The 23,121-nt window shown below is 40.7% G+C and overlaps 5 protein-coding genes across 10 annotated transcripts in view; 3 read left to right on the forward strand and 2 right to left on the reverse strand.

Moving 5' to 3' along the window:
* The window catches only part of norpA (no receptor potential A), a 54,336-nt gene extending 41,822 nt beyond the window's left edge, over window positions 1-12,514 (reverse strand). For 2 of the 4 annotated variants that reach the window (XR_011604772.1, XM_036820691.3), the window contains exon 1: window positions 12,020-12,513. The gene's annotated coding sequence lies outside the window, so the exon portion shown is untranslated. Of the gene's footprint in view, window positions 1-7,957; window positions 8,450-12,019 lie in introns of those variants that run through there. The other 2 variants (XM_065868220.2, XM_036820692.3) reach the window with 2 other exon arrangements.
* Window positions 3,756-6,324, forward strand: LOC108016815 (synaptonemal complex protein 1). Its single transcript, XM_017083615.4, has 4 exons — window positions 3,756-4,106; window positions 4,230-4,636; window positions 4,805-5,295; window positions 5,805-6,324. The coding sequence occupies exons 1-4, from the start codon at window positions 3,950-3,952 to the stop codon at window positions 6,067-6,069; spliced, it is 1,320 nt and encodes a 439-aa protein (XP_016939104.2). The 5' UTR covers window positions 3,756-3,949; the 3' UTR covers window positions 6,070-6,324.
* A 1,729-nt stretch (window positions 12,515-14,243) lies between the features above and the next one.
* On the forward strand, window positions 14,244-14,923 carry mRpL33 (mitochondrial ribosomal protein L33). Its single transcript, XM_017083956.4, has 3 exons — window positions 14,244-14,401; window positions 14,457-14,560; window positions 14,807-14,923. Exons 1-3 carry the CDS (start codon window positions 14,361-14,363, stop codon window positions 14,854-14,856), a joined length of 195 nt encoding a protein of 64 aa, XP_016939445.1. The 5' UTR covers window positions 14,244-14,360; the 3' UTR covers window positions 14,857-14,923.
* Window positions 14,913-17,551, reverse strand: NO66 (Bifunctional lysine-specific demethylase and histidyl-hydroxylase NO66). Its single transcript, XM_017083954.4, has 2 exons — window positions 17,533-17,551; window positions 14,913-17,474 (listed from the first exon to the last, which is right to left on the reverse strand). The coding sequence occupies exon 2, from the start codon at window positions 17,405-17,407 to the stop codon at window positions 15,269-15,271; it is 2,139 nt and encodes a 712-aa protein (XP_016939443.2). The 5' UTR covers window positions 17,408-17,474; window positions 17,533-17,551; the 3' UTR covers window positions 14,913-15,268.
* Window positions 17,552-17,992: 441 nt separating this feature from the next.
* mei-9 (DNA repair endonuclease XPF mei-9) lies at window positions 17,993-22,204 on the forward strand. 3 transcript variants are annotated; one of them, XM_017083963.4, is made up of 7 exons: window positions 17,993-18,286; window positions 18,345-18,506; window positions 18,859-19,455; window positions 19,512-19,666; window positions 19,728-20,551; window positions 20,616-21,639; window positions 21,709-22,204. In XM_017083963.4, exons 1-6 carry the CDS (start codon window positions 18,054-18,056, stop codon window positions 21,555-21,557), a joined length of 2,913 nt encoding a protein of 970 aa, XP_016939452.2. In that variant the 5' UTR covers window positions 17,993-18,053; the 3' UTR covers window positions 21,558-21,639; window positions 21,709-22,204. The 3 variants fall into 3 exon arrangements, with proteins under 3 accessions (XP_016939452.2, XP_016939450.2, XP_016939451.2); XM_017083961.4 differs by having other exon boundaries at window positions 17,994-18,286; window positions 20,616-21,643; XM_017083962.4 differs by having other exon boundaries at window positions 17,994-18,286; window positions 20,616-21,626.
* The last annotated feature ends 917 nt before the right edge of the window (window positions 22,205-23,121 follow it).

The raw sequence follows: 23,121 nt of genomic DNA on the forward strand, positions 1-23,121 counted from the left end.
AAAATGGTTTTTAAACTTGTACCCTGTGAGTGATATATCATTACATTCTTAGAGTTCATTATTAAAATTTGATTTGTAATTTAATAAAATTTTTAATAGATATGTAAAAAATTGTCTGGAAATTACATTTGCCATTAAATATTTGAACATTTTAGCCATTTGTTAATTCCAGTGTATTAATCTTGATGCCGTGTATTTGCCTTTCGCGTACGCTGTATGTTTTTCAGCTGCCAGAACCCCTTTCTTTTGCCCCTCCTGCCACCGCCCCCCAAAAACCACCCATTGCCTTGCCCTTGCCTTGGAAAATCCAAAATAAAAAAAGAAAGAAAGTAAGAAGAAAACTCAGCTGGCGTTCCCTGTTCGCTGTTTATCTCGCTCGCTGTGCACATTAACCTCTTTGTTAATCATTTACAAACAAATGCAAATAAAATAAAATACAGCAGCCCAGGTGGGCGGGGCCGGGGGCAAAGGTAACGAAGGCGGCGGAGGCAACAAACAGCGATGACGACGACGGCTATGCAAATAAAAAAGCTGGCAAATGAGCAGCGAAATTGCAAAAAGGGCAGGCCATAATAGAGAAGCGGGGGGAAATTCCGGGGGGGTTACGGCCTGGGATAAGCTCGAGAGCTTTACGGCATACACAAAAAAACGGGGCGGCAAGACAGGAAGAAATGCCACGCCCACACAGGATTTTGGTTAAGTACACGGGAAAAAATTAAAAACATTCCAAACTTAAAGTAAAAAAAAATAAAATTAAAAACATTTTTTATTTTTTAATACGATTTATATTTTATTGATTAAAAAAGGCTTTTAAAATGTATCTTATTTCCTAATTTTTTTTTTTTTTTAAATATAACCAATTAAAAATGAATAAAAAAACATTGTTTTATATATTTGTTGCACACATAATATTTTAATCAAGTTTATATTCAAATATTATTTTAATATTCTATCATTTTTTTAACTCATAACCCATATTATATTAACATACTTAAGATTTAAATATTCTTTTAACAGTTTACAATACTTTTTTTAACCCATAATCATTTTTCTTAAGATTTAAAAATATTTGTTTAATTTTTGTTTTAAAAATTGATCAATTATTTCACAATCAAGACTTATGAAACACAGAAAACTAAAATATTCCCGTAATTTGAAACTTATTTTTAAGCCTTAAAATGGCTATGCCTATTTTGTTTCCGTGTAGTTTCTTTTAGTTTTCCTGGACATTCCAAAAATGATGCCACAGTTGAAAAATTCATCTTGAATCGCTGAATAATTCAGCGAAACTTTTGCGACTCTTTTCACTGCAAATTGCATTTTGGTCTGGTCAAAAACCAGAGCTCCTGTGTTGACTTTTCAGCAAACTTTTAATCAACGGTGGTGAGGGGCCAGGGGGATTGCCTGGGTTGGGTTGGGCTGGTGAAAGGGGGGGTTGCCACGGCGTTCCCATTTCCCAGCTGCTTTCATATGCAAAAGATACTCGACTTTATGCTACTGCTGCTGCTCGGCTTGTTCATAATTAGTTTGATGATGTTTGCAGTCAACCTACTTCCTCTTCGTCACTCCCTTTGCCACTTTCTTTGCCTCTTTGGCATTTCCCCACCTCTTTTATCACCCATTTTTAGCCCTCACTCCCTTGGTTTCCCTTAGTGCGTTTCCAAGGCCCTGGAAAACATTCATTCCGACGCCCTAATGATATTTTAATTAAAACTATGCCGAATTTTCAGAATAGCAACTGGTAAAAACAACCAAAATACCCCTTTTTTACATTTGGGTAGTTCTTCCGAATATAAATAATCCATATTTGGAATTTTTTAAGCTTCTATATTTTTGGAATAATTAATTTACCTTCAAAAGATAGTACATACACCATATTTTTGGATATCCTTAGTATACAATTTTAAAGATTGCATTTCCTATATACCATTTTAGTATATTTAAGAGGTACCAAAAAGTGAGTACCCATGTAAATAATCACCAAGGTACTTCCTTGTCCGTTTGTCAACTGGTCATTCAGTCCTTTTGTCCTTTCGTCAGTTGGTCAATCAAGCGGAAGCAGCGGTCTGGGGGGAAAACCTTTTGGCTTTTCACGCAACACGGCTGCTTTAATAAAATTGTTCACTTTTCCCCTGCCCTTTGGGTGTGCGTGTGTATTGGTCTCTGTGTGTTTGTGTGTGTGTGTGTGTTTTGGGCCTGATTCGATTTTCGTTGATTTCCCAGAAAATTCCACATTTTCCACCACCCCCGCTTTTCCAAGACGGTGCCTTTGGGTCCTGGGTTTGTTGAATTTATTCGCCAGCCTCCTTGTTGCGGCGGCAATCTTTGATCGAATCGAAAGCGAGAGCGAAAGCCATGAGATACTTCTGGCTGGCAGAATACCTTGAGATACTTTCGCTTCAAGTGCTACTTGTATCTCTCGGATAAACACGGTGAGAAGCAGTAATTACGATATGCACTTGGGCATTTATCAATGCCTGGATATTGACACGGTCTTAACACGATTTCAACGGCTTAATTAGGCCAAGATAAATAATTAAGGCTATCAGACATTGATTTATCTCAAAAGCGTAATATTGTGAGTATTACAAATCGTACTGAATAAAAGCAAGTAACATAAAAGGAAATAGTTCGGTTTAAGTTACAGTTGCCAAAAGAGAATTCATGAATTCATGCCCGGATATTTTTGGTATTCCACCACTTTTTAGGACATTTTATCCTTGCAAACAACGTTGTGTACCAACCCGTTGCAAGCTGCAAAGTGTAGAAAATTCAGTCTGTCGAATGTAAATGTATCTGCGAGTCCCCGGGACGTATCTAATCTTCTCTACCATGTATCCACCGCCGTTTGTGTGTCAGGTAATTGCCCAGCCAGAAAAAATAACATGTTAACCACGACAGGCAACTCCATTCCCTAAGCATTTGCAGCCGCACCATTTTTTTTTTGCCCCCAGCTTCGCTGATATCATGTCCAGTCCAGCAAACCTTTATCAATACACGCGAAAAAAGCTTATTAAATGTTTGTTTAATATAATATAGTAATAATAGGAACAATGTGCATATAAAGATAACATAATCCTAATTTTTAGGTGATAATTTGATGAAAATGCAATTTACTGAAGAATTCGCGTTTTCGAAAATATCAATTTAAACGCGTTCCCTTCTTTATTAAGAGCCCACGTTTTTACCACTAGAAACTATGTGTTGGATCTTAAAGTTCTATGAAAATCAAAGCAATTGTGCAATATTTTCTTGCAGTGGAGCGTCAGGCGTCGCGACGTCCATGCTGTCAACGCCATGCCTTCTAACGGTTTATTTGCAAAGCGTTCAAACTGTCAAAATGGCGTGCGGTGCGCGCTGGCCATAAAAAAAAAAAGAAAACCTAAACCAAAACCCCAAAACAGAAACAGAAACTGAACGAGCCGAGGAAAACTGGAATGGGAACGGGAACGGCAACGACGTCAGTGAGTCAATAATGTAATTTTCTCGTTTGATATTTCGACTACACACACACACACACCGAATTGTGGGAAATGAATGAGGAAATGAGTTGAAGGCAAGCCATTAAATGAACCCAGCAGCATTCCTCGAACGCAAGCCAAACGAGGTTAAAGGTCGTATAAAGAGCCTCAAAAGAAATGCATCCATCCAAGCCAATCGTCAAAATTAAGGAATTTTCTTTAAATTCCTTTATAAGAACTAGCATTCTGAGCAGCAGTCTAAAAATCAGTCTTTAAAAACCATATAGTAGACGGCTGTGAATAGACTGTCAATCAGTGCCTATAACATGCACACATCCACATCGAAGTAAAGGTTTAAACAGTTTCAGAAAAATTTCCATTTACACTAAAATATTTCGGCAAATTTTGAATATTACCAGATTTAAAACATTTAACACTGCTTTATCGCGGGGATTTGCTTTAGTAAACCCATCTCAGGATAGGTAAACATGTCGTCAATAAAACCATCCAAGGATCTCGACCCGCAGGTTAGTTCGCTCGACTATCAGGAATTGCAGGATCTGGAGGAGTTGTACCCCATCGATATGGCTAGGCCCAATCAGTCTTCTTGGCGCGTCGTGGACCAGCAGTTGGAGGAGGGAATGGGTAAGCTAAACAAGCATCTTCATATCTTTTAACATTTAAATCGTCTGTAATTTTTCAATATCGATTATATATCATTTTTATCGATAATAACATCCGATTATTCCTATCGACATGCATTCCTAGGTGAACTGCAGCGCATGTTCGATCGTCTGACACCTCCGACTTCTCCGGAAAGGAAACTATCCACCAATAGTCGTCGCAATCTCAACAGATCCAATTCGATATTCTACGGCTCGAATGAGACCCCACTGCCGGCGGTCAAAAAATCAAGGGGACAAATTAAGAAGACCCACACCCGTAATCCCATTTTAAATCCCGAAGAAAGTGATGAGGAAATAGAGGAAAAGGAACAGCAGCTGGTACAGGTTTTAGATAAACAGGATGTGGATCTGCCGGAACAGCAGCCAATGGACGTGGAAGCCCGTCTGCTGGCCATCAGGTTCTTCAATCTCATGCTGGCGAAACTCTGGCGCCGTCGAAAGGCCGAAGTATGCGACCTTCACACCCTAGTTCGCAAGTACCAGGCTCATGTGAGTTAATCAAAGCACTCTAAATATATATTTCAATTCAATCTATGAAGTTTTTTAACCCTGAGTGCCATCAGTCAGCTTTAAAATAATACTAAGTGGGAAAAACCTGAAACCCAAATCAATAATATTTTTGTAAGATATTATAATGTAAACCTATGTATCCCCCAGGCCGCTCGCACCCAAACCGAACTATTCACCCGAAACCAGATGATCTGTTTGGAGCAGCGTCGTGGTGAACAGCTGAGCAACCAGCTGATGAGGGCCATCAGTCGCGCCCGCGTTTCCATGGAAAATTGCACCGAATTGGACAACGAATTGAAGCAGTCGAGGAACCGGGAAGCCACACTGCACCAGGAACTGGCCTCCAAGTCACTGGAGTGCGAGTATTTCTCCGAAATGCTGAGCACCTGCCGTTCCGAAATGTTCCGTGAGTTGGCCAAATATCGCGAAGGAGCCACCGAGTTGGCCAAGGAGCAGAGACGAGCTCTCGAATTGGAGCGCGAGAATGCCCAACTGGAGGACGAACTGCTCACGATCAAGGATAAGTTTTTACTGCAGAACGACCAGATGTCGGTGGCCCTGGGCGAGAAGCAGCAGCAGCTGGACAACGCCTATGAGACCCTAAAACAATGCGAACAGGAACTGGCCAAGCTGGAGATGTAAGTAGTCAATTCATTATGGTACTATATACATATATGATTTCATGGTCTTTTGAATGATTTTCTAGATTATTTTAAGCCCACCAACTAATTTTGCATAATAAACAGATGATACATACAATTCTCATACGCAAAGATGATATGATATCATAAACTTTTTTTTTGGAAACCACACTTTGGACTACTTTTGGGATAATAATAAAATCCATTCTAAGTTTATATCTACAAAATATTTACTAGTTTCACTTCTAAATTTTAGATTTTTATAATTCTGATTTTTAAAATTCTTAAAGATGCTATGATATCATAACTTTTTTTATAGAACTCACATTTTGGACTACTTTTGGGATAATAATAAAATCCATCCTACGTTTATATCTACAATTTCTTAAATAATTTAAGTCCTAAATTTTAGATTTTAATAGTTCTGACCTTACAAAAAAATAGATCATTATATATATTTTTTAGAAAACCCTGTTTTTATCTTTTGCTTTCTGATTTTCCCACAGGAAATACAACGAGGCGCTGGCTCAGAACGAGATCGATGTGGAGTTGCAGAAGGAGATCTCGAACCTGAAGAGGAACATGGGCGTGGCCCGCTGCCTGATCTTCTACCTCACGGCCCGCGAGTGGGGAACTTTCCAGGGTTGCATATACCACTTGGTGGCCGGAACCCTCGACTGTCTGGCGCCCTCGTTTTCCACACCGCCGATGGCGGACAATATGCTTCGCATGGCGCTGGCTGGCATCTTCCTGCTTTTCGCCATGTATTAAATTGACCCGATGATACGAAACGGACTCCGAGTGGACACTTTCGGGGTTTCCGGGGATGACTAAGTGTCTGGCAGTTATCGGAGTCCAATAGTTGAGCAATGGGGGCTGCGGGGATCTCGTGAGAAAATTTAGGACACGCGAACACAAATTTGTTGCACACGCATATTAGATGGCTTTTCGTTTTTTTTTTTTGTCGCAGTATATCACTATCGAAAATAGAAAAAAATTAAAATAAAATTTTCCCCTAGCCTCAGAGTCCAAGTTGTGTTTTTATTAAGCTGTATTCGACCCCTATTTTTCCTTAGATCTTATGAAAATAGATACCGGGGTACTTAAGGTTTTTATTTAATGATGAAACTCCATACTGACACAAAAATAAGCAAGTCCAACTTGTGTGTTATGTGCATGTCCACATCCCATTTATATTTTCCACCTCAATTGATTGCAATATCTGAATGTGACTGTCCAAATCCATTATTATTTGGTTTTGCGGTCGACCGCGAAACACACATTTCATTCTAATTTCGAAATGGTGCTCAAACACGATTGACAGTTCGTTAGTGAATTACTGGTCAGAACGTTGTGACTATTGGTTTATATCTGCTTAATAAAACACCCAGTCTTATTATAATGACTACGTATATTATGCATTGAATAAATCAAGTATTTATCTTGGAGTTTACTAAAACAAAATAATTATAGCTTGACTTTATAGTTTTTATGGTATTATGGGTTCGTCGACAAATGGCTGCTAATAATGAGTCCATAAACCAAAAAAATTCAAATTAATTACCTCGGCAGTTAAATAATAAATAAAACTATAAAACGATTTTATTATGGGTAATTGCTTTTCTTTTTGACGAGTAAAAGTGCGGAAGAGCCTTACAAAAAAGTACGCATACGCCGCGTGCTCAGTTCGACGAATGCCATTCATTTGAGGGCCCAATGTCATCCGAATTACTGAATTGCTGAATCGCTGAATCAAATCAAGCGAGGTGAACTGAGTCGGGAGCACAAAGGCCTTAACTCGATAAATGCATAATACAATGCGACCCATAATTGTCGCAATGGGTGTGAAAATGCGAGTGGGATTGGTGTCTATATTGTATCCATCCCAATGGATATGTCAAATGGAACACGAAGTCAGTTCATCGGACAGGCGCTTTAATTAAACCAACTAATCTGTAATTGGTTATGTAATTCGATTCTCTTTTTTTTCGCCTATTTATCGACGAATATAAAAGAAAAACACCTGCACTCTGGACTCAGGGTTCTATATATAGAACCCAAAACAAAGCGATGTTCTATATCCAACGAAAAGTGGGGAGGGGATAATATCGTGTTTGGCCCTCCAACGTTTTATCTTCCAACTGGTAATCCTCGGCGATTTTTGATAATTTATGATAATTCAAGTTTATTTACTGCATACAAGACCATAAATTGTTACCAAGCAATTTCCATACGAGAGATAAGAATATTTCCGGAACTGGCCTTACATACAGACATTATCTATTACAAAATGGAGCATGTGTTTGGTAGGCCTATTAAATCCCTTGTAACTCCTAGATATTTAATTATGTTTGTTTTTCTGGGATCCCTAATATAACAAAGTATAATAAGGGAGCCTCTAAAAAATGATTTATATGATGTGGGGAAAACTAGTTAATAATAATATTATGACTCAGTAAATTAATGAGTATGAATTTTGAAATTCCCAGAATTATGAAAGTGACTTTGAAGTAGATTTTAATATTTCGGGAATTTTTAAACTATCTCTACACCGAAAAATAATTTTTTTTAATAATAACAAGTAAAGGTAATAATTTATAAACCTTTTTTTAAGTGTACTTATCATAGTTGTTGGTGCTCTCTTCAGTGTTTAACTTACGTATTTAATTAATTGGCTCCGGCTTTTGCTGTTTTGTTTTTGCTACCTATGTATTTTTGTTTGTTATTTTTGTTTATTTTTATTTGTTTGCCTTTTCCCGCCTTGCGAATTTCAGTTGGAAGAGCATTGCACGATTTACAGTTTGATCAGTGGGGTTACTCTCTCTTTCTGCTCTGCCTCTCCTTTCTGTCTCACTCTCTTTTCTCACAACAGGTGACACCCGAATGTTTTTTGTTGCATTTTTATTGTATTCATCACCTTACACAAAATAAAAGCCATTGCAAAATAAACGCCGATCGCAATGCGAATTCGCACATAAAAAAGAAAACAAAAAAGAGGGGGGCACACAATTGAAAAACTTAACCTGTGCGAAACCAAACGAAACTGAAACCAAAACCAAAACGAAACCGCGAAACACGTTGCTTTCTCCCTCCGTCACTCTCTCTTTCTCCTTTCTCGCTCTGCCCGTTCTCCCCTGTTTATCGCGGATTATATTATGCGAGCGGAGCGGACTAACGGGAAAAGCTCCGGCGGACGACCACTGACCAACTGAGAACGGAGAGCCAGCGACGGAGAACTAGGCACTCGAAGCGGAGAGGGTTTATCTCAAGTACAGTGGTTCCCCGCCGAAACGTACTAATTGGCAACTCTAGCACCTACAAATTTGTAGGCTCAGGCTTAAAAATGTCTAATAAAGCAAACACAGTGGACCCTTTCAACAGCAAGCAAAATAATTTGCGAAATTTAATAATACAAAATTATTTACCTATACATGCATAATAAATATATCACTCATACGACACGTAAGCCAACTGGAATTCAGTCTTATATGATCGTTCTTCCATTTCTTACCTTGTCAACTTATTGATTTTGTTGAAATAATTATTGAATTTAGGGAAAGCAAACAATAAGTCTTTGGTTAGTTTTTAATAATTGATCAGGGGCATCAGTGCGTATGAGTAATAATCGCTAAGCCAATGCCCAGCACTCTAGTTTCATTAAAAAAAAAACAAATTCTAGCAATTTTTAAAATTTTAAACAAAAATGTAGAGCCAGTTAAAAAACATTGCAACAGTAACCAATTTTTAATAACCTTTAATATATTTTTAATCCTTTTTCTCACCCGATCAGTGCCTACTGTACCGGTTCTGCTCTCTGTTGCATATCCTCTCCCTCGCTCCCTTGCTCCCTAACTCCCTGTCCCCATCTCTCTCCCTCTGTTTGCGTGGGTGCCGATCGTGCGAGCGGGAGAGCGCGTGCAAATATGATTATTGTTCTTTCGCCTGCTGCCCCCCTCCTTCGTCTGCCCACCTCTCTCTCTTTGCCACCCAACGTAAGTGCGTCTGTGTTTGTGCGATGAGTGTGCGACGGCGGTCGCTGTAACGGTTTGTTTGTTATTTTGTTATTATAGCTTTATTGCACAATCCCATGCCACCCACCGCCCACCGCCTATCAGCCCCGCCCCCTTTGTTCGGTTGCAGGGCAAACAAACAAAAGGAATTGGAAGAAGGAGAGCGAGAGCGAGAGGGAGAGGGAAAGGAGAAGAAAGCTTCTGATCGCCACACTTGCCACAAAAAGTACGCCACTGCAGTACAGTAAAGCTTCGTTGATGCAGTTGCAATTCAGACATTTTTCACAGAGAATAATTGTGAATTTTAGATCTAAGTAATATTAATTTTTTTAAAAACCCAGTTGTCACGGAACACTTTTCAGATGTGACTCATAGATAAATGTATGTGTATTATTTCGCATTTGAGCAGTACAGTAAAGATTCGTTGTTGAAGAAGCATTTTGCTTAAATTTATAAAAAAAAAATTATCTGTACAGAATCTATTAATGAAATGTTACTCATTTTAATGGCTATTATTTTGAACTTACATTTTTTATATAAGGCTCAACAATTAAATCAGATTTAAATAAACAGTTGTGAGTCATTTCTCAAATTTAATATCAAAACGCCAACGGTAGTTGAATGAAGTACTATGGAACTACTTTAGTTATGAAAAAGTCTTATAAATATAAAATAATAACAGATCATATGTTTATCTAGAAAGATCTTAATAATAAAATCACTATTTAAATGGGTCTGCTTAAAACTTTGATAATGAATATAAGCATTTTTTAAGGCCTAATTCTTTTTGGGAAAGTAAAATAAAAAAAAAAACCAAACTACATATATACATTTTTAGTTTGTATTAAAAATCTTTATGTAATATTAAATACGGAGTGAGTGTTTATTAATACTAAACAATTTGTTTAAGACATCTTAAATATTTTCAAAACAAAAAATACAAATGTATTAAGGGTTTATTGTTATACTTTAAATATAAAGTTATTGTGCACCGTTTTAAGGCTTTTTCTCGCAGTGCACTTCATCTGCGGCGACGTCGGCAGAGAGCAAAACAAGTGGCCACCGTGGGTGGGAGCAGGATGGGGCGACCAGGTGACAATGGGTGCGAGGAAGAGGGTGTGCGAATTTTTGTTAGCTCTGCCGACGTCGTTTTTTGCGTGTGTAAATTTCAGTGCTTCAATTTTATGTGTTTTTCCCTCTCCCCCGCTTTATTATCGCCCCCTCCTCCCCCCTTCATTCGTGTTTGCGTCGGCGTGCGCGCAAGTAAATTTCTTCTAATTTAATATTTTGTTTACATTATTTATTCATTTACTTATGTATTTGCGGAGCTTCCTCTTCGCGCGCTTGTTTGTTTATGTATTTCACCTGGTCCGTCTCTCCTCCTCCCCCTCCTCCCCCTTTTCGCTCCCTTTTTCCGCCCATCCTCATGGCCAAGTTTACGTTTTGGCTAATCATTTACAATTTGGACCACGATCGCTTTCCCAAAAGGGGGTTTTTCGTAATACCAACAAACAAGAATTTGAGTTAGTGCACAGAAAAAAAAAACAGAAATTAAAATGCATTTTAAAGTGGCTCAAAATCCTTATGGGTAAAGTCCACATGTTTTTCCATAGAACATCAGTTCAGAGTAAAACTTAAAAGAAATATAAGATCGCTTCTAAATTAAACAAAAAGTTCCGCCTTAAACAACAGTTCTAATTACCACCCCATAAACAAAAGGTTTCTGTTACCTTTAAGCAACTTCCCATGACTTACGGGAAACTTTAAATGTTTATTTGCTGTAAAATTATAGCCCTTCCAAGCAAAAACGAACTGTCTGGCTTTTTATATGATCCCAGTGCTCAGATTTCCTTCAGGCTGGAAACAAAATAAATATACACAGACAGCACTCACATATCTTTCCTTAAAAATTACTCGATTACCCGTGGTTTTTCCCTAAAATCCAACCCTATTAATTTCAAGTATACCTAACTAAAAAGAAAAAGACATATGTGACTTTTCTAAGCAGTGAAAAGCAGTCGTTTTTAAGAAATCTTCAATAGAACTTACTTGTCAAGAACATTATTAGAACATTATAAAGTATATCTATGAATCCTTAAGGTACCTTTTAATATAAAATAAGCTAATGATCTATATTAAAAGGTAAGCAAGTTATTATTTAATTCTTTAAAAAGCAGTCGTTTTTAAGAATTCTTTAATAGAACTTACTAATCAAGAATATTATTAGAACATTATGAAGTATATCTTCTTAATGCTTAAGGTACCTTTTAATATGAAATAAATTAATGATATATATTAAAAGGTTAGACATTTTTTATTTTTATTTTTAAGACTACTTCTAGAGTATAAGTTATTTTCCAAGAACATTATTAGAGCATAGTGTAATGTATCTTTGTATCCTTAAGGTACCTTTTAATATAAAATAAATTAAAGATCTACTTTATATTAAAAGGTTGAAATTTTTAATTCCCTTTTTTTTAGAAGGTATTTTCTACCTGAGTTTTTATTTTTGACTAGCAGTCCACTAATTTGAATAGCCACTGTAGCTGGCTGCAAATTCCTTTTGGTCTTGCAGGATGCTAGCCTAAATGCGGCGCCCAAAAGTGGGCTTTAAAAACTAATTTCGCTTTGCAACCCCCACAAACACAAAACTTTTAAATATGCAAATCGACAACAACAAAAGTACGCATTTTTCGCAATGCTCTGCTTACCTTTGATTCGCCCCTCGCCTCTTCCCCTTCTTCCTCTCTTTTGAAGCTTCCTTCGCGTCTGTCTGTCGCTGTGTTTGTGTTTTGGTTTCTGTTTTTTTTACCTTTCTGTTTTGTTTTTTGTTTTTTTGCACTTTAAAAAACTTACACCGCAAAAAAAATTAGAGTTGTTTACCACGCGCGAATACAAAAGTTCTCGGGAAACCAAATCAAAAAAAAAAAGAAAAACAAGAGCGCAAGGCAAAAAGGAGTGACAAAAAGCGCGTGTTGCGCTGATTTTTTTTTTGGGGATCTAAAACGAAGGACTTTACTTGCGCTATTTGTTTGGTTTTTTTTCTGTGGCTCTAGTTTTTGGTTTTAATTTAATATTCACCGCTTCCGATTTTCTACCCGGAATTTTACCGTTTTTTTGTTTGTTTTTATTTTGTCTGTCGCCGAAAACGCCGACGGAGGAAATCACCCACGCTGCAAAAACGCGTCCGAGTCGTTCGAATTTTGGGGCGATTTTGAAAGAGACTCCCTCGCGTGTTTACGTGTTTAACACAAAAACGTAAGAAAAACGTATGTGTCGGCAAAACGTAGTGTCAGTAAAAAAGGGAGACAGCCTCAGCGTAAGTGTCAGTGAAAAAAGGGAGATGGAAGATGTCAACAAAACGTAAGACATCGTAAGTGTCAGTATAAAAGCGAGACAGCCTCAGCGTAAGTGTGAAAAAGGGAGATGCAAGATCTGCTCTCCGAGACAAATGAAAAGTTTCGCACGATAACGATAACGATATGGCGAATGGTGTGACCAGCGCAGTATGACCGTTTGCTCACCGGACGGAATCTGGGAAACGGGGCAATTGAAGCGTGGGCGCAAACCGCAGCAGGGACTCAATCCACTTTGGCGGAACCATTAAAATTGAGTTTTATTTTGATTCTTTTTAATAAATCTCTGTTAGTATATTGTGAATTTGCATTGTATTTAAAAATATAAAGTGTGCATTAAATTTGACCAATTTGATCACGAATTTGAAGTGTTTAGCTTCGGAAAATCCTGAGCTTGCAACTCCACTACAAAAGGAGCAGGGACTCGACCCTAGGATAAGAGAGTATTTTCAGGACTCGTTTCTCTTACGAACTAAAAAGCTTACAGCTTTATTCCCGGGATAAAAGAGTCCAAAGGGACTCAAATGCTTTAAATCTGGGAGTTTGGCTTGCTTCATTGCAGATTTATCTTTATTTGTAGCACATACATATTTTCTTTAATCGTAGTTTAGCAAAATTAAGCAAAATTTTAACCTTTTCAGGTTTAAATGCCAATGAATTGGAAATTAAACAACGAGCTCAACGAGGAATGACATTCCTCTTTCTGTCCTTTATTTTTATTTTAGCACCCAAAACACTGATTTTTTTATGGAAAAAAATGGAATTAAGATTTTAGTAAAAAATACTCATTTTATCTGCGGTTGTTCAATCGTAACTTAGCTAAATCAAGGCGTACAGCAAAAAGACCGACTGTTTTGAACAGCTTGCTAAATATGGTAACGATCCCAATCACTTTAAGGAAAATTTATTTTTTGACCCATTTTCGCATTTTTTACAGGGTGCATCGTGATTTTTTGAAAATAATGTCAAAAATTTACATTTTCCAGGTTTTAATGCCAATGGATTGGAAATTAAGCAACGAGTTCAGCGAGGTATGGCATTCTTCGATCTGACAATTACTTTTTTTATAGCAGCCAAAAAACTACATGGGATTCCAATTTAGGTCAAAAATAGGAGATTCACATTTTAGTCAAAAATACTATATTTCTATCCAGTTTTTCAATCGTAGTTTAGCCAAATCAAGGCGTACAGCCAAAAGACCGACTGTTTTGAACAGCTTGCTTCCTATGCTAACGATCCCAATCATTTTAAGGAAAATTTATTTTTTGAACCATTTTCGCATTTTTTATCGTGTTTTTATCCGAAAAATGTCAAAAATAAAAAAAATGCCATTGGATTGGAAATAAAGCCACGAGCTCAGCGATGTATGACATTCCTTATTCTGACCTTTACTTGCAATTTGGCAGCCAAAACACTGATTTTTTAAGGAGGAAAAACTATGTTTCAAACTTAGTCGAAAATACTCTATTATTATTTTTCGTAGTTTAATCTCAATCTAATTCATATCTCACCAAATTTAAACTGCGCGCGTTTTAAACTTAAACTTAAACAATCTGGCAACTCCGCTGGCGAGGTGGTCACCTGTCTATCGATGGGCAGAGTCAGCTGTCTTCCGTATTTATCGTTTTGCTTGCACAACAATTTTGCGGCGTTTTTCCAGAAATTTAAGGAATTTTTCCCGTTTTACTGAAACAAAATGCGTCTGACGAACGTTTTATTCAAGAAAGTGAAGAGCAAGTGAGTAGTTTTACTTTCCAAATGGAATTAATGGCTAATATAAAGGGCTTTGCAGGCGAATCATGGTTGTGCTGGAAAGTGTGGTCAGCGGACACCAATATAATGCCTTTCGCGATCGTTTGGCCGACAAATTGGAGATAATTCGCTTCGATCCGTACAGTGAGTACTGCCTACGAGAACTTCACTCAAATTTATAGCACTTGAAAAGGCAACTTCACATTTATAATAGCTTTAATATTACCCTTTTAAAGTGGGGAAAATTTTGATAGGATATTCCATATCTTTTAGGATAATATCTTATATTAGCTTATAACGTACCAGATATTATTATAATCCTCAAAACATTCTGTAAAAGTTTCATTACCTTACATTTCTCCAATTTAAAAATGTTCTTTCTTGTTTCAGTTCAACAGGAGAGTCTCTACCGCGAACGCAAGAAAATCCGCAGCGCCTAAGGAAATTTGAATGCCCCGCTTTTCCCATTGTTAGTTAATAAAATACAAAACAACCATTTAAACAAAACGATATATTATATATTACAAATGTGATTGGGTTTCCAGCAAAACTTGAGGATTACAAAGATGATTAAAACTGGGCTTATAGATGATATCAGCTTGGTACCGTTTTTGGTTTCTTAATATTGTTTTCTGGATTTCTAAAGCATATCCCAGATTTAGTATTGATTTTATGATTTTTTTTTAGATTACTACTTATTTGCTGATCTTTTTCTTGTGCATTCCCTATTGTTTTTGCGGCATTTTCAGCAGAATGTTCTCCTCGCAAAAATGTTGTAAAATCTTAAAGATCTTTTGCAATTTTGTAATACCCTAAATTCCTAACGATCTCTAGGGATATTCCCTTGATTTTTTACAGATTAAATGGTTTTTCGGTCATCAGAAGACCGCGTTCCCACAACGCAGTGACGACCTCCACTTTCCGAGCCGCAGTATCCAGTGGCAACTGGCCGACCGTGAGGTAGAATGGATAGGCAGATATGAGAAGCTCAACGGCAGCCGCTTCCTCGGGCAGGATCTCCATGAAAATGGGCTCGTACTTGCAGTACTCGAGGGCGTTGTCCACATGGTGATAGATCCTCACGCTGCCATCGTCCTCCGTGACCAGACGCAGGATATTGGCGCGCAGCAGGCGCACGGATGTCTTGGCGTCGAATTCGTAGTCGCAGATGCAGTTTCCCTGCTCATCGGTGGTGCTGCGGGAGCCAAACACGGTGCGCAGCTTCTCCTCGGGCAAAATGGTCGGCGGCAGTGCCTCATGCTGGAACTTCTTGGCCAGCTGATCGGTTGCCTTATCAATATCCTCAGCGGAGGGAACAAGTTTGCGCACCAATTTCTGAATGCCCTCCACCAGCTGATTGCGTGATTTGCTTTGATTGGACCTCTGGGCCTCGCCCAGAACATGGAAAGTGTGCAGCGGCAGGCCGCGACGCAGGGCCACACTCTGCTCCACGGTCTTCTTAAGCACAATGGGCATCAGTTTCTCGAGCAGATTGGCATAGGCCTGCTGCTGATACACACTCAATGTGATGTGTAGCGAGTGTTGTTCCTCCTCGGTGACGGCTTGATGGACGGTGCCTCGGGGGAAATAAAGCACATCGCCGGCTTCCAAGACCTCATCGAGTATCGGCTCGCCCAACTCCTCCTGATCATAGTTTCCCGACGAGATCCTGGCTAGCTGATCAGACTGAAGAGGCGGCTCGTACAAACGCCAACGCTTGCGTCCCTCCACTTGGACCACAAAGGCCTCAATGTCATCGTAGTGCGGTGCAAAGCCTTGGCTATTCGGCGGCGTTAGGTACACATTTGCCCCGACCAAGCAGTGGAAGAACTCCTGCAGTATGCTGCACACCTGTCGCAGTCCCGGCAGATAGGTAGATGGATTCAGAATACGAATGCTGCAGCCCTCCGAGTACATACCCCAAACGACTGGCGGCATGGCCCTGCCCTCGGGATTAAGAGTCTCACGCTTGCCATTCTTGTAGCTGGTCACATCGAGGTTGATGGTGAAGTCTAGGCGATGGCGAATCAGCATCTCGTCTATCATCTTGAAGGATATAAGATCGCTGTAGTACTTGGGATTCTTGCGCTGCACCAGGCAGGCGTTCTTCTCCCAAAAGTCCTCGAAAAAGTGTTCGGTTTTGACGGGATTGAGGATCCACTGCAGAATGCGACGACCCTCTTCGATGCTGTCGGCTTTGTGAATTTCTGTTGGTAAAGCTGGGGGCTCTGCTTGATAGTCATTGCTGCTGCTGGTGGCAGTGTCCTCCTCCATTTCCTCCTCGACATAGTCATCTTCGTCCGGTAATTCCTGCTTAACTTGTGGGCTTTTGACTGTGTTGTCCTTTTTGGGCGGCAGAGGACAGGACTTGGCCGTTCCCGGCGGCAATGACTTGCGTTTCTCTGGCAGCGGGCAAGATTTGGCGGGACCTCCACGCACTGGGGACTTGTTGCCAGATGCAGAGGCTCCCGTTTTGGATGCTGGCAGGGATTTTCGCACCAAGGGACAGGCCAGAGCCTCTCCATTGACCTGAATCGGCGAGGTCTTCTCCAAGCCCTGACTGCGGCGTTTGTTGCGGTTGGAGTTGGCTCCTTGGGCAGGTTCTTTGGCCACCTTTGCCTCCTTCTTGTTGTTATTTGAATCAGCTGGCGGTGAATCCTCAGCTTGCAGGCGTCGCTTGCGGTCCGTGGGCCTGGCTGCCTTCGATTTGCCCTTCAGGGAGCGGGCCTCTTCTGGCGAGGATTGGCTGGACTCGCCCTTGGAGTCCCCAGATCCATTCTCAGCTTCCCGCTCAAATTCGGTGGTCACATAGTCCTCCAGCATTTTGCGCCTCTCCTTCTGTTCCTTGGTTAGTTTGGCGTTTGGATTTAGGAGCATATCCACATCAGCCATATTGATATCCGATTTGGCAGTTTTCTTGGCTTTAGCTGTACCGTTATTCGGGCTTTTGGGCTTCTTGCGGCTGCCCTGCGCTTCCGCCGTTTTTGGCATTTTTCGAAGTGTTTTTCAAAACAAATTGGGGTTTTAACAACGGGTATTTAGTGCTGGCATGCACCGACTTAAAATCAAAACGAATTTACAGGATGGAGCTGCTATATTTTGACACAAAAACGAACATTTAAATGTCTTCTGCACGTGCTTACTTTTACAGCTATTATCGCCGGTGACTTATCGGCTTATCGATAGACGGAAGAAGCTGCCATATAAAAGTTGTAAGTGCAGTGAAGATCAGCTAAGTTATGTAAATTGCAAATATTTAAAAGTTTCAAATTTTAAGTTTCAGATTCTCTAACATATTATTTATTCATCATCATTATGTTCATTGTATATGTTTAGTTTTCACTCAATTGAATATTAAAGATTTGTCTAAAACCATTGTTATTAGTTTTATTTCAATGAAGGGTTAAACAAACTTAGTATTTGTTGATGTTAATAAATTTATATAACAATAAATAATACATATTTTAATATAGAAGTTCACTTATTTGTAGTACCCACTGTACATGGTTGATTGCTGACCATTTTCTGGCGGTCTGGCAGCTCTTCTTCAGCCGCTTATCGATAACCACAAACAGCTGGTCGAACCGGCAGATTTGTCAAATTGCGAAATTTAATCCTTGGGGCTTTTTTTTTTATAATGTCCGATTCGGCTGCGGAAAATGCCGAAAAAGCAGCGGAGGAGGAGCTGCCGGAAGAAGTGGATACCGCCAAGTTGCTGGAAACCGCAGCCGCCATTCAGGAGGATGAGGATCTTGCAAATATTGTGACCGCCGAGGAGTATTTGTTGTGCAAGGATGTGGTCCTTTTGGAATACGAGAAGCAAATGTTTCTTGATCAGGTTCAGGCAGATGGTCTTCTAGTCTGCGCCAAGTAAGACTTTGAAACTGTAGGTATATGCCAGATTAATCCTGATTTTTAATTCCCGTAGGGGCCTGAGCTACGAGCGCGTTTTGATCAACATCCTGAAGGCCTACAGCGATTCCGGGAACCTGGTCCTCGTGATCAACAGCTCCGACTGGGAGGAGCAGTACTACAAGTCCAAAATGGAACCCAAATTCGTCCACGAAGTGGCCAACACAGCCACCGAAAGGTAGACCCATAATTCCTTTACAGAAGATAGTTTAAGGGATCATTCCTATATAAGTAGATCTACTATTATTAACATACTACTTTAGAAAATTTACCATATAGTACCATAGCAGTAATATTTGTACGTATAACTCACAAAGCATTACAGATCTTATTAACACCTTTTATAAGATTTACAATTCAACTTTGATAGAACTATGTATAGTCTTAGAATATCTTAAAATAAACTATACTATACAGATTGTATCATTACCTTTACCCCAATAAGCTTCCCTCTCACTCTGATTAGTGATAATTGTAATTGAACTGCAATTTAACTTTGTACTTATAAAGGTCTCCCTTCTTTTGTCCAGAGAGCGCGTTTATCTGGAAGGTGGCATGCAGTTCATCAGCACCCGCATCCTGGTGGTGGACCTGCTCAAGCAGCGCATTCCCATCGAGCTGATCAGTGGAATCATAGTCCTGCGGGCACACACCATTATCGAGAGTTGCCAGGAGGCGTTCGCCCTGCGATTGTATCGCCAGAAGAACAAAACCGGCTTTATAAAGGCCTTCTCCAGTAGTCCCGAGGCCTTCACCATTGGCTACTCGCACGTGGAGCGCACCATGCGCAATTTGTTTGTGAAGCATTTGTACATTTGGCCCCGTTTCCACGCAACCGTTCGTGGCGCCTTGCAGCCGTGGCAGACACAAACGATCGAGCTGCATGTTCCACTCAGCCAGAGCATGACCTCCATTCAAACGCACATCCTGGACATTATGAACTTTCTGGTGCGCGAGATCAAGCGGATTAATCGAAGTGTTGACATGGAGGCTGTCACTGTGGAGAACTGTGTGACCAAAAAATTCCACAAGATCCTGCAGGCGCAGCTGGACTGCATCTGGCATCAGCTCAATTCGCAGACCAAGCTAATAGTGGCGGACCTCAAGATTTTGCGTAGTCTAATGATGTTAGTATGAGGGCTTCTACTTGATTTTTTGTTGTTTACTTAATGTGTATTTATAGTTCCACCATGTACCACGATTCCGTGAGTGCCTACGCCTTGATGAAACGCTATCGGAGCACGGAATATGCCCTGAGTAACTCGGGATGGACCTTACTGGATGCCGCCGAGCAGATCTTCAAGCTCTCCAGGCAGCGCGTTTTCAATGGCCAGCAGGGTAGGCAAGACCCTATGATTATGAATCCTTATCTCTCTGACTTACTGAATTTTCTTTACAGAATTTGAGCCCGAACCCTGTCCCAAATGGCAGGCTCTTACTGATCTGCTCACCCAGGATATACCCGGTGATATGAGACGTTGTCGGCGAACGGAACAACCAAAAGTGTTGATCCTCTGCCAGGATGCTCGCACTTGCCATCAGTTAAAGCAGTATCTCACGCAAGGTGGGCCACGTTTTTTGCTGCAGCAGGCACTGCATCATGAGGTGCCAGTGGGCAAATTGAGCGATAAGTACGCCAAAGAGAGCCAAACCAAGGGAGCTCCAACAAAGGGCGAGGCTTCCTCCAAAAAGGAACCTCTTAAGGAGGAACTTTCTGGCTCCCAGCCACCGCCTGCTGGCATGGATGAACTGGCTCAGCTTTTAAGCGAATCGGAGACAGAGGGCCAGCACTTTGAAGAGAGCTACATGCTGACCATGACGCAGCCAGTGGAGCAGGAGTCATTGGTGGACATTAAACCAGACCCGGATGTGTCCATTTTCGAAACCATACCGGAACTGGAGCAATTTGATGTCACAGCGGCATTGGCAACGGTGCCACACCAGCCGTATATATGCCTGCAGACCTTTAAAACAGAGCGGGAGGGTTCCATGGCACTGGAGAGCATGTTGGAGCAACTGCAGCCGCACTATGTGGTCATGTACAATACGAATGTCACGGCCATACGACAGCTGGAGGTTTTTGAAGCCAGGCGTCGCTTGCCGCCAGCAGAACGCATAAGGGTTTATTTCCTGATCCATGCACGCACCGTAGAGGAGCAGGCTTATCTGACAAGTTTGCGTCGCGAGAAGGCAGCCTTTGAGTTGATAATCGACACTAAAAGTGTGAGTTGTGCAGAATTTATCTTACTTTGTTGTATAAAATTTAATTATTTATATTTTCCCACAGAAAATGGTGATACCCGAGTACCAGGATGGCAAGACCGATGAAGCCTTCTTGCTGTTTAAGAGTTACGATGATGAGCTGACGGGTGAGAATGCCAAGAGTCGCCAGGCAGGCGGGCAAGCTCCGCAGGCCTCCAAGGAGACGCCCAAGGTAATTGTGGATATGCGTGAGTTCCGGTCGGATTTGCCCTGCTTGATTCACAAGCGGGGACTGGAGGTCCTGCCTTTGACCATTACAATTGGCGACTATATACTTACGCCGGATATTTGTGTGGAGAGGAAGTCCATCTCGGATTTAATTGGTTCCCTGAATTCCGGAAGATTGTACAACCAATGTGTGCAGATGCAGCGGCATTATGCAAAGCCCATCCTTCTGATCGAATTCGATCAGAATAAACCCTTTCATCTGCAGGGAAAGTTTATGCTTTCGCAGCAGACAAGCATGGCCAATGCGGATATTGTGCAGAAATTGCAACTGCTTACGTTGCATTTCCCCAAACTCCGCCTCATTTGGTCACCCAGTCCTTATGCAACGGCCCAGCTTTTCGAGGAACTGAAGCTGGGCAAACCCGAACCGGATCCCCAGAAGGCGGTGGCCCTGGGCAGTGACGAGCCAACGGCTGGCGAGCAATTGCATTTCAACAGCTCCATCTACGATTTCCTGCTACGTCTGCCCGGCGTTCACACGCGGAACATACACGGCCTGCTCCGGAAGGGTGGCAGCCTGCGGCAATTGTTGCTGCGCAGTCAGAAGGAGCTGGAGGAGCTGGTGCAGTCGCAGGAGAGTGCCAAGCTGCTGTACGACATCCTGCATGTGGCCCACTTGCCCGAGAAGGACGAGGTGGCCGGCTCGACGGCGCTGCTGGCAGCTGGCAAGCAATTTGGTGCCGGATCGCACAATCGCTTCAGGAAGGCGGCAGCCGAGTCGAGGCGGGGTCGTCGCTAGGGTCCTCAAGAAGGGACAGGGGGAAATATCAACGAACTGCAGGTGCACGATTTAAACCACCCACATTATGTACGTGCTTCTTGTAGGTACATAAACCTACTTTAACTTTATACATTATGCATTAATTAATTACAAATTTGTGTATTAATAGATCCAAAGAGCAGAAGTTGGAGGAGCGCAAACTGCAGCAAAAGAATCGGGAGCCGGACAACCAAACAGTGCGCTCCCTGCCCTGAAGTGCCGAGCAAACAGACAGCGGAAAATTATGGAAATTTTTTAAACGATGCAATTAAGTCGACTGGGGAATGGGATGCGGATGCGGATGCGAATGCAGATGAGGATGGGGATGAGTTGGCTGTCTGGCCGTCAGACAACGTTGACAAGCGGGCAGGCACTGACCGCTGGGGATGCGACAACTCGGCGCCATCGGGGATGAGCGCTTAAAAATCAATTTTCAATAAATTTTTAATTGCCCCCGCACTGGCCGTCTGTGCATCTGCTGGCCCCATCCCACAGGATGTCCCTTCAGCAGGACACCTGCAACATTAACAGCCAGGCCATGTGATACAAGCAGCTATAAACGGAATTTTTCATCCGCAATGCACCTGCAAGAGAGCCCCAGTGTAAGATGTAAGCTATAAACGTTTTCATTTTATTTTTATGAAAAAGGATTCTTTTGAAAATGAATGGATAATGTAATTGAAAGAACATAAAAATAGGTTATACAAATGAATATTAAATAAGGTCTATGATTACTTATATACTACAAATTTGCCTTAAAAGCATTACAAGATGGTATAGACTTCCTGATAAGATCCTAAAGCTGCTTAAAGTATGTTTTAACTTTTGTTCAACATTGCAAATTGTAATTTTCTTATGGTCACCATGTTTTACTCAACTTAAGCTATACATTTTGGACCTTCAAAGGCTAAGGGAACGAACTGCAAGCGTTACGCCCATTGCACATCCAAATCCTTCTCAGATTCAGTGCATAAATTCAAAAACCGCAATTGGTTGCAAACTGAAATGACGATAAGCGAGGTAATTGGCATTCAGATTGAAATGAAGTGGAATGGGGCGAATTTGTAGAGGGTTCTGGTGGAGTAGAGCCCTGCATGGGGGCCATATATGTAGATGCATTTTAGAAGCACAACATTTTACTATTAGAAAATATTGTAGAAGCAAACTGGTGGAAAGAAACAGAAAACTAATTTAAATTAGTCTTTTTTTTATAATATTTATGAAACTATTAACTAAGAGGAACCAAATATATATAATAGATTAGGATTCTATAATATTTGTATAAATATTTCATACTACAAGTTTTATAAGAGTGTTTTTTGAAAACTTCTCCTAAACGGCGAGTTATTGTAGGCACCTTTAGTGTTCTAACTTATACTTACTTATAAATAATTTGTAGGGTATCCACTTGACTGTAGGGCATTCGTACTTCAATATGATTCCCATCCGCCTGATTTCCTTTTCATGTTTGCCTTGGCTCTCGCTTTTTGTTGCGGCTCATTGGGCAAAGCGCGCTTAGAGCGTGTTTCTGATTGTTGGCATT

The sequence above is a fragment of the Drosophila suzukii genome, chromosome X (genome assembly GCF_043229965.1).
Source record: "Drosophila suzukii chromosome X, CBGP_Dsuzu_IsoJpt1.0, whole genome shotgun sequence".
NCBI classification, from domain to species: domain Eukaryota; kingdom Metazoa; phylum Arthropoda; class Insecta; order Diptera; family Drosophilidae; genus Drosophila; species Drosophila suzukii.